This window comes from Tenebrio molitor, chromosome 3 (genome assembly GCF_963966145.1).
Source record: "Tenebrio molitor chromosome 3, icTenMoli1.1, whole genome shotgun sequence".
Lineage (NCBI taxonomy): Eukaryota > Metazoa > Arthropoda > Insecta > Coleoptera > Tenebrionidae > Tenebrio > Tenebrio molitor.
In genome coordinates, this window is record NC_091048.1 from 5,137,848 (window position 1) to 5,148,535 (window position 10,688).

The following is a 10,688-nucleotide window of genomic DNA, read 5'->3' on the forward strand; positions in this document are numbered from 1 at the left end:
TCAGTAAGTTTCGAAAATTTCTACTGAGAACCATTTGAGATAATTCACTCCCACCAGAGCGACCGAGAACCAGTTTCTGTAGATGGTGCAAGCCCAAAAAATGATTTGTGGACCCAAAAACTTGAACACAACTTTTCGCGTCTGAACCTCTTCATCTTGCACCAGATACGATGTTTCCTTAAGACCTTCGACCAACCTTCTCCAACTGCGCTCCTTCGAGGCCTCCACAATTATGCGACAACTGAACGCGCACCTGAGCCACCCTGCTAAAATGCAAACTGCGATTTTGACGAAGTTGTAGTTGGAGGAGTGGTCTCTATAGTAGTCCATCGCTCCCACGGGTGCCATCACGAGCCCCACTATCATCAAGACTTGATGCATCTGGCGACATCTGCTGGGTTCTTCGGTGTCTGTAGAGGGTGGGGTGATTGCGAGGAATCTTCCCGTCTTGAGATAAATATTTAACGAAGAGAAACTCATCGAGCGAAGAAGCGACACCCGTTACAAAGAAAATTTCTTCTGGAGCGCGTATCAAGGTCCAACCCAGAAGAGTAAACTGGTAATAATGCCTTTGTAAGGTGTTATCGCATGATTCTGAATTAACAAGGCAAAGCACTCACAACTCTTACACAGTTGAAAAATGAGTAAAATATCTTCTTTATTGTATATTTAGCAACGACAAGTGTCAAAAGTGTGAAGAGCACACAGGCAGCAATTCTCTCCAGCGAATTTTGAAGGGAGTAACGTCTGCCCAATAAATAACCCAGTTTGAGAAGGAGCGATAAATTTATACAGTTCATGTGATATGATTGAAACGCCATCACTAGTAGCGACACGCGAAGCACACAACTAACATATTTTAAAAAGTTTCTTATTCCAAGAAATTACATTTTTTTACGGACATTTTCCAAACGATGGGAAATAATATTTTGTTCGGATCTACACCTGTGTCAGTTTTTACAGCACATAAAACTTGTTTTTGTCCGTTGATTCGTTTAGAAGATAACATTTACAATTGTTAGTTTTAGTATAATATGGGACAACAAAGGAATCGATAGAAGAAAAACTCTAGACAAGTGAAAAAATTGTCAGTTGGTCATAGTTTCGGAAAGATTTAATTTGTAGATCTCTTGGTTATCAGTTTTGGGGCTGCGATTTTCTTTCCCGTCATAATAACTGCAATGTTTGACATATTATTGATAGTCTGCATTTTACTGATTGTCATAGCTTAGTTTAAAAAGTAAAATTTCAAAATTAAAAGTTTTTTCTGGAAGAGATTGCTATAAATCAGAACAATTATTTTGAATCATAATTTCTTATTCTATGTTTGTACCAAAAGATCTAAATTAAATCCATTCAACATTTTGATAATTAAATCATTGGTGTTCTAAGTTCAATCAACCAAGCTTCGAGAATGAGACAAGAAAATGATTCCCAAAGGATCCAGCATTTCATTTGCAAACAACGATCTTGTTCAAACATGGAGCCATGGAAAAACCTTATTTTATGTGCTGTAATTGGGTGAATCGAAATGACAAAACAATTATCACACCCCTGTTTAATGACAAAGTTACGATACCAAAAATAGTATCGTAACAGCTGCAAGCGGTTCTACAGGGTGTCCCCAAAAAAGAAGACGAGTCCATAACTTCGTTATTTATCAGAAGATTTTAATTATCTGTACACCAAATTAAATGGTTGTTAATAGGCTACAAAATGGCCTAATAAATTCAAGTATAGCCCCATGGGCTTCAAGGGTAAACTGTCAAAATATTTTTTTTCAAATGAGATTACATATTTTTTTTAGTAATTCTGATAGAGATTTTTATTCTGAAAACAACAATGTATCACAAGTATACACTTAAATACCAAAAATTCACCAAAAAAAAGTAAAAAAACGCTGCTATCGTGTATGTTCCATTTTGCACTAAACATTGGCGGCATATCTGCGCAATCCCACATGTTATTATTTGTCATTTGTTTTTCCAGCTACCTTAATTTGGTTATTACATTGTAAGCAATGCATTTTGATAGCTTTTCGCTTGGTGCTCGTCATTTGTTTCAAAAGTTAGTGTTATTTTTTTTTATGAGAAGTTATATTTGTGATACATTGTTATTTTCAGAATTAAAATCTCTATCAGAATTACTAAAAAAAAAGTATGTAATTCCATTTGAAAAAAAATATTTTGACTGTTTAGTCTTGAAGCCCTTAGAGCTATACGTAAATTTATTAAGCCGTTTTGTAGTCTATTAACAACCATTTAATTTGGTGTATAGATAGTTAAAATCATCCGATAAATAAGGGAGCTATGGACTCGTCTTTTTTTTGGGGACACTTTGTATAATAGCGATAGAAAAATTAATGGTTACCATGTCGGTATTGACTCTCCAGCCAGAATCCTCTAAAATCTAGAGGATTCTGGCAGCGTCAGCCAATACGCACGCATGTGTCAAAATCGAAAAGTGTTTCATTTGTTTTTTGCCAACCGTCATAAAATTCCCGTAATTTTAAAATCCCTACAAAGGTGCAAAATACAAAAAATAGAATATGAAAATCTCGTTTAATAAGTCGTTTATTCCATCCGTCTTTGCGCTCTTGGACTCATGAAATAAACGCTTATAAAACTAGTTTTTTACACAATTATATGTGTTTTATACAGGGTGTCTCAGCTAAGATTTTCGAGCCTAATAACTCAGTTATTTTCCAGCGGATTTTTGTGAAATTTAAAATGCAGGTATTTTAGAGGGTGAAGAATAAAATCCCATTAATGCAATCACCCAAGTCTTAAAAACGTAATTTTTACATGCCTTTTTATAATGTTGAATCAATTAAGATTTACATAAAAAATTTATCGTCAATAAAGAATGCTGTAGTGAAAAACTCGTCCTTGAAAGACATCTGGTTTGCAAGAAAAAAGCAAAAACTGTGTTAAACGTGGCTGCAAATGCAAAAACGTAGGCGGGTATGAAACAAACGTGCAATTTTGCAGAATTTTGGTCATCCCTTTTCGCAGAAGCGCAGGTGACATATTTGACGTTTATCTATAAACACACAAGTTAAAGACAACATTTGGACGTGATTTATTATACTGGATGCTTTAATTCTTCCATAAAGGACTAAAACACGATCGGGATATTTTAGCAAGGTAATTTAGTTCACGTACGCTTCCTGTGTCTTCAAATAAATTGACGACTCTCTTAACCTTACATTTTGTAAAGCCTACTTTTGGATAGTGTTCCACGAGAAAACGAACTGCGTCATTGAAGTCCTTACGAGACTCTCCATAGGCAAAAATTTTTTCCTTTTTCAACAATATTGAAATTTCTGCCGCTGTAGCACAGACAATTAAACTATAGTAAGACACTTCAATCCCATATGATAATGTTGGAATAGCTTCGACGGTGCTGCTCCGCACGCATTTGGCCAAAACACTCGTATTCGTAAAATTTCGATTATTACCGTTGTATTTAAAACAGTCAAAAAATATTTGTCAAATGTGACACTTTCCTGAAAAAAATAAAAATGTACTTATTAAAGATATAAGACTTTCTGTGAATAAAAAGGTAGGAATTAGTGCCATTCATTAAATGAAAGTAATTACAAAGCCAACGTTTTCAGTATTGAGAAATTGTCAATAAGAAAACAATAAAGAAAGGAAAAAATAACATTTTCTACTTTTTGGGCAATTTGTGAATCTGCTACGTAATTTATAAAGGTAAAAACTTAAGTGATGAAACTTCTTAATAAAGTTATACTTTCAGTTTCAATTCAAGACAAAAAGAAACCAAACAATAGTGTGTGCCCCCGGTACCTATTCTTTTAAGGAGCATGACAAGTTAAAATTGAAACTAAAATACACAGTGGGCCGAAAAAAGCGGTACAAATTTTGTTCGTTCATATCTTCCTGAGTTATTAAGTTTTTTAAATGATTAATATACCAGTGAAAAACCCAATATTTATAGAAAAGATGAAGGCCTCTTGCTGTGCAGAGATAATCCTAACTCAAAAGTTGTGCGTCATAACATGAAGACATGCAAAAATTCTGGTTTTGAAGATTACCTATCTCAATTATGAGTTTCCAGATATGGTTCAATATTCCCTCCATTTTTATTAGCTATCATTTGTAATCGTCTTTGTCCGTCCCCAATTGCAGAAGCTACATATTTGTCTCTGAGGTAGCTGATTCCAGCATTCCGTTAATAGTTCTGGAGCCTTCAGCTCAAGGTATATGATTGTTTGTGCCGCTCGGTGCGATGTTGATGTTGCTCCATCTATCACTAGTGAAGACGATTGCAAATGGTAGCTAATAAAAATGGGGAGCATATTGAACCACATCTGTAAAACTTATAAATTATAATTGAGAGAATTTTTGCATGTCTTCATGTTGTAACGCACAATTTTTGAGTTCTGGACAACAACAATCTTTTCTATAAATATTGAGGTTTTCACTGGTATATTACTCATTAAAAACAGATAATAACTCAGGAAAATATGAGCGTACAAAATTGGTACCGTTTTTATCGACCCACTATGTATATATGTACATATAACAGAAGAGTTGTGTGTTGTGTTGCCAAAATTTACGATCTAAGTGTATTTTTGAATAAAAGAAGCATTGGAAAGAAATTACGTATCGCCTTAGAACGAAAAATTAATTTTCAGGGTTTATATGCAAAAGCCATTTTCGGGAAATTAAAACAAAATTGTTGGATGCATCAATCAATTTGGTCATTTATAAAAAAAAAACTGCAGGACGTAAGAAGAGAATTAAAAAAAAATTCGTCAAAGACATGTTACTTACAAAGAAAATGGGGATTTTCTGAATATGTAATTTTAGTTTTGGTTCTAGTTTTTAATTTAATTCATGTATTGTTAATTTTTCTTATAATTAATAAAACGTTGTGCATTTTAAAGACATTTTACATTTGAAATTAATATTAAATGAGGACAAAATTATTAATTTAAACTCCATCAAGCATGCTTTATAAAATTAGTTCGGCCAACTGCTCGCGCCGCGCTGGAATCGTGTTTCCAAAAATTGGGTAGCAATGCGACGTCTTACTATAGTTTAATTGTCTGTGCGCTGTAGTCTATTTTTAGAGTATTTTCAATAAATTTTCACAATTTGACGTTTCTAATAAAGCGCGCCCAATTTTGATAGACTTTAAAGAGTGTACAAAATGTTGCTTGGCAATTAATCATCAATTGTTTTAAAAGGTAACTGCTCAAATACCTTTAAATTTTGTGTTAAATTTTTAACGAAAAAATCTAATATTTTCGTTGAATCAGACAAGTAATTTACTTAATTGTTTGTGTAGACCCCTATTCTTTAATGTTTAACAATCTAATAATAATCGCGCATCATTTTCGATAAACGAAACATGTACCTACTAAAATTACGTTTTTTAACTTAAGGTAATTTTATTATTACTAATTGAACCTTCATCGTTGGCAAATAACCGAAATATTAGGCTGGAAAGTCTTAGCTGAGACACCCTGTATAATTTTATGAAAACATGGTATTATTATTATTATTATTATTATTACTTGGTATGTTGGTTAACAGGTTGTACACCCAAACAAAAACCAACAGTAAACAGCGTTATACAGGGTCTCTATAAATGATTGTCGGGTCCAGCCAGCCATGGAAAGTTGTCAAATTTTGAATGTGCCGCTTTGTTCGGCAATTAATGAATGTTACATTTTCAGGTTAGGTTGTTGACTTTTAACCAGAGACAAGTTTCAACTGTGCTTTACTCTTGCTAACATTAATGTATTTATTATTTAATATCAACACCCAGAGGGGAACAATTATTGCCCCCATCGTACCGCCACACACTGTACAGGAATTGGTATGAGAACAAATCCAAACAGATAAATATTGAGAACACCTTGTCCTCGTATACCACAATACAATACTTGATACTGCCTTTTTGTCTGCTTTAGTGCTTTCACATTTCTTGTTTTATGCTAGTGGTAAATACGACCTAGACTGAATTGTCGAATATGGTGTTGACTCCCATTTTTTCTTCCAATATAAATAACAGTGTTTTTCATAACAAATAAGTCTTACTGGTTTTTCAATAAAATCAAATGTATTCAACAACATAATTTACAACACTAAATAACGATAACAAATGGGTATTTTTTTATAAAATAGATTGAGAATGTCCCCCATTAACTTCTAAACACTTGACAATTCTTCATTTATTTTCAAAAATATTTTGCAGCATTTCTTAGTTAAGGGTATAGCAACACTGCTATCCACAGTTCCACACACCAATTTTCAAAACATGTAAAGGAGTCTACAAATTGGTGTGGATTCTCAGCACTCCAAATTATGAAATTGAGGTGATTTTCAAACTGAACACAACTTTGATAATCTGCAGGTTGGAGTTCTTGTACAACACTAATTTTATAAAGATGCAGTTGTAGCCTATTTTTAATGATTTTGTGACAAGTGCATCGTGGTACACCAGATTGTTGAGATAAAGAGGCTATGGATATCTGTAGTCTTTTCCACCATTTCTTTCAAATCCTTGAGTATTTCATCAGATACTGGTGCTCGTCCTAATGATTTACCCCTGCTAATTGTTCTGATTGTTAAAAATCTGTTCACAATGTTGTTCAGATATTTTGATGGAATTCATTTTTACAAACAGATAATTCCCCATTATTAAACCTTCCATTTCGAAAGTAAAAAACAACAATGAACGTGTTCTGTTCAACAGAATAAACCATTGTAAAGAAAATAAAGCTAAAATAAAACATAAAACATTAAAGCATAACCTCACAAATTTTGCCAGTGTATTTACCTCTAAAAGCGGACGTACTTGCAATTTTTATTGAAAAATACTGATTTTTGGTGTATATTAACTGTGACTAACTGCGATAAAACGAATATAAGGAACCAAAACTCGACTGACAAGCGCAAACGAAACGTCAGTCACTAATGTCAGAAGTGACCGTGAAAACGAACTAGAATTTGGCATCGGTTTCAAAAAAGCGGAACAGTAAAATTTTTTTCCAAGGCTGGCTTGACCAGACAATCATTTATAGAGACCCTGTACAATGCAACAGCTCAAAAAGCGACTGTGTACCCGTTACGGGAAACGCTCAATTAAACCTCTGAAATGCAGGTAATCAATCTCTTAAGGGGAAGAATACGCCAGTGGTGAGAGCCAAATTCTAATTTTCACATTTAGCGCTCTTCACGAAATGCTGTGTTCGGTATAAAATTTTTCTACGTCGTGTTGGCTTCGCTGGTACCTTCTCATAATTGGTTTACAACAGGGCAACGACAGTTTTGTCACCAGTAAATTTACGACACTTGAAAGGACAAGTGGTGCCCAACTGCCAGACAACTTATTCTATTTTTGCGGATATATGGCATAATAATAAGTAATAGTGTAACGTTTTCACACTCCGTGGATCGACGATTTAAAGAAACACAATTAACTTATTTAATGGTTTATTTTAATTAACACCTCTAATTTACATTAGTTCGCTCTGGATCTCAAGTGTCGCTGTTCAATTACCTTTTAAAAAATTCTGAAAATATTTTTCAATAATTAAAATAAATTAGGTCAAAACTATAACCTTTCAGTCCGTATGACTTCGAGACTAAAAAAGATGGATATTTTCAAAAATAGCTATTTGTGCAATAAGTTAGGAAAAAACACTTTTCCTACGAATTGCACACATGATTTTTTTCTACTGGAGTTTGGAAAATACATAAAATTTGGATATTTTTAATATACTATTAATTATTTCTAAATTAAAAAGCGAAATCAAAATTGTTCTACTTTCGTTACCATAGAGAAATAATTTATTAATGAAAAATTGTGACGGCGTTTAAGCTTTTATCTCAATTAAATACCAGTTTTTACGTTACGTATCCCAGGAAACGACCAAAATTGAACTTTTAGTGTTGAAATATTATTTCCGCCCTTAGTAGGAAATTTTTCACTTTTCCTAACTCAAATTAGTATTACAATGTTGAAGTTTTCCAAACTCTAGTAGAAAAAAAAATTAACATTGGCATTGGCTATTTACTAGTGTCAGTAAAATTAAACTGGACGAAGTAAGTACTTTGCATGTCTGGATGGAGGCTGCAATTGAAAGTTCTAAAACAAATACCGTTCAATTTGATGTTGAGGGAAAATTTTAAAACATAACATACCTATTAAAGGACTATTATACCAATAAAATTTAATATCCTCTTTGAATTAAAGCGGGCAAAAGATGTTCCAAATAGAACGTTTTCAGTTTGGGCAGTATCCTTTCATGGAAGTCGGGATCAGTTTCAATTTTTTCTAAAATCATTCCCTTCGGTGTCCATATAATAAAATAACAAAACTGACGGGACGTTATTAAAAGCTGCCCCTGAACTTGAAAGTAGTATGCGTGAGTACGCTTCAACTTCAAATGACCATTTTCAAGTGATGCAAATTTGATTTTTTTGAAATTATTGCATTTTCAGGTGTAAAGTCCCTTGCCGTGTAGGGGCATTTTATTTCAATAAGTCCATCATCCCCAATTACTCCATCTGGACTTGCAGCTAAAAAGGGATGATGTTCACTTATGAATAATCCGCAATCTTTAATTGCCTCTCTAATATCTAGAAAAACAATATATTTTTTTAAATATTTAAATTTGATAAAGCAAGCACTCATTTTTAGACCAACATAAAATCCAATCATCCTTTTTTACATGCATATAAAATCGTGTGTAAACGTTATTTGGTAAAATTTTAAATAAGCATAAATATAATTTTTTTATCACTGTTCAATCTTTACCTCTCTCTACCCCAACTTAGTGGTGCCGGACCCCTCAGGCTACTCCGGCTACCTGTAACTATATACGAGCCCCGTACGGCTAATTGTTTTTAAAAATACATTCACCTTTGTCTAATTCATATTTTCTATTTTCACTTACAATACCCCGAGTGTGTTGATTGTTTCCGGAAATTTTGTTCTCGTGAAATTGCCGAAAATTTTCGATCTCATTATACGAATATTTGTTTCGACGACAAATTGTCTAAGAAACAAATACGACTAAAATGTGGAGAAAAATTTCCCGTAATTTCGTACCATCGAGTTGTATTCGGCATGACAATTCCACGAAAGAAAATTTCATTTTCAACTTTTACACAATTTTTTTAATTTATACGTAGTCTATGACTCTCAAAGCGTTAGTTAATTTAGTTGAAAACAACAAAAATTTTACTGTGGATCAAAAATTAGTTTAGCAAAATTCGAGGAAGGAGGAGAAAATGACAGTGATAATTCGAGGAAAAATTTCTGAAGTGTTATTATTACGCTTTATTACGAATATCAACTGTTCAGTCAATGCTCTATCAAATCAAGCTAAAAGTAAATGCAGAACGTAGATGCAGAAACTTTCTTTTTGTAAATTTCATTACGCTCCTAGTTTTACTACTCTACCTGAACGCAAATTCCAGGATGCAATAAACATTCGTGTGCAACCCCGTCCAACACAGTCGAAGTCGAGGCGCCAGGCCTTCGACGGAGACAACACGCGAAGGATAGAATGCTGATAGCTGCATTTTCACTGCGTTGTACAATCAAATTTTGTCAAGGAATTACAACGATTGTAATTACTGAACAAATTTGAAATTTCACAAACACTTCAACAACACATCAATCGAAAGATCTTGATTATTCTTGTTCTCATCTGAATAAAGTCCTGTTCAGAAAAATATTCTAAAGTAAGGCAAATTATTAGGCGTTTTCTTATTTTTTTTTGGGAAAACTAAGGCCGTCTTGAACATTTTGAATATCAAGAGCCTTCAATCTACACTAGTTTTATGGCATATATTTTTTTCAGGAAAATTTATTGATTAGTTTGGCCACAATTTGTCGACAAAAATCGCCTTAATTTGGCTCTCACCACTGGCGTATTCTTCCCCTTAAATTGTCCAAGGCTAATCACAAAAATATCGCACTCACTATAGTTGCTATTGAATAATGTGCAGGCAGTATAAAGAGAGGAACGATACAGTCTGAAGCTCTACTTAACACAACAAATTATGATGGATAGATATTTAAAACGGTGAAATGTATTCTGTGTAATGAAGCCAGATTTGAATGTTGCATTTATTTGGTAATATTTATTTTGTAATACAAATAAAAAATATACAGGAACCTGGTCCGCACAGTATAGTCTTAACGCAGAAAATTTTTCATCTGGACGAGAAAACACAACACAGTATAAACCACTTTAACAATCTGAAAAGGTTGTAATGATTTGAAGACATTACTTTTTCCGCCAAATATTTGAACCTGCGCAAACGGTAACAAATGTGGTCGTGATCGTCATCGAATCGGAGGAGCCCTACGTTGTGTCTTTCTTTTGGCGGAAAAAAGGTTCGGAATGCAAACGATGAGGGTTCCAGTTGGAAGAGTGCCGCAAATAAAACACACATGTGAGGGACGCCAAACTTTTATTTCATTTAATTATTTGATCCGCAATGACTTTGAATTTTTGAAGCGAGCAACGCAAGATGGCAACAAAACAAAATAAAAGGTATACACAAATAAACAGCATTAAACGATGCAACACAAAATACATAATTTACCAAAATCGAAATAGCAAACGGTGAATTTTTAAAGAAATAAAGACAAACAAGAAATTAGACACAATGCCAAATCTCACGTTGCACTCG

At 33.6% G+C, this 10,688-nt stretch overlaps 1 protein-coding gene and 1 long non-coding RNA gene across 2 annotated transcripts; one reads left to right on the forward strand and one right to left on the reverse strand.

Moving 5' to 3' along the window:
- On the reverse strand, positions 1-480 carry LOC138125720 (uncharacterized). The gene has a single exon (XM_069041171.1). It carries the CDS (start codon positions 478-480, stop codon positions 1-3), a length of 480 nt encoding a protein of 159 aa, XP_068897272.1.
- A 3,000-nt stretch (positions 481-3,480) lies between these two features.
- Positions 3,481-4,810, forward strand: LOC138126498 (uncharacterized). Its single transcript, XR_011157853.1, has 3 exons — positions 3,481-3,564; positions 3,620-3,716; positions 3,763-4,810. It is a non-coding gene; the product is annotated as an uncharacterized lncRNA (long non-coding RNA).
- Positions 4,811-10,688: the final 5,878 nt, after the last annotated feature.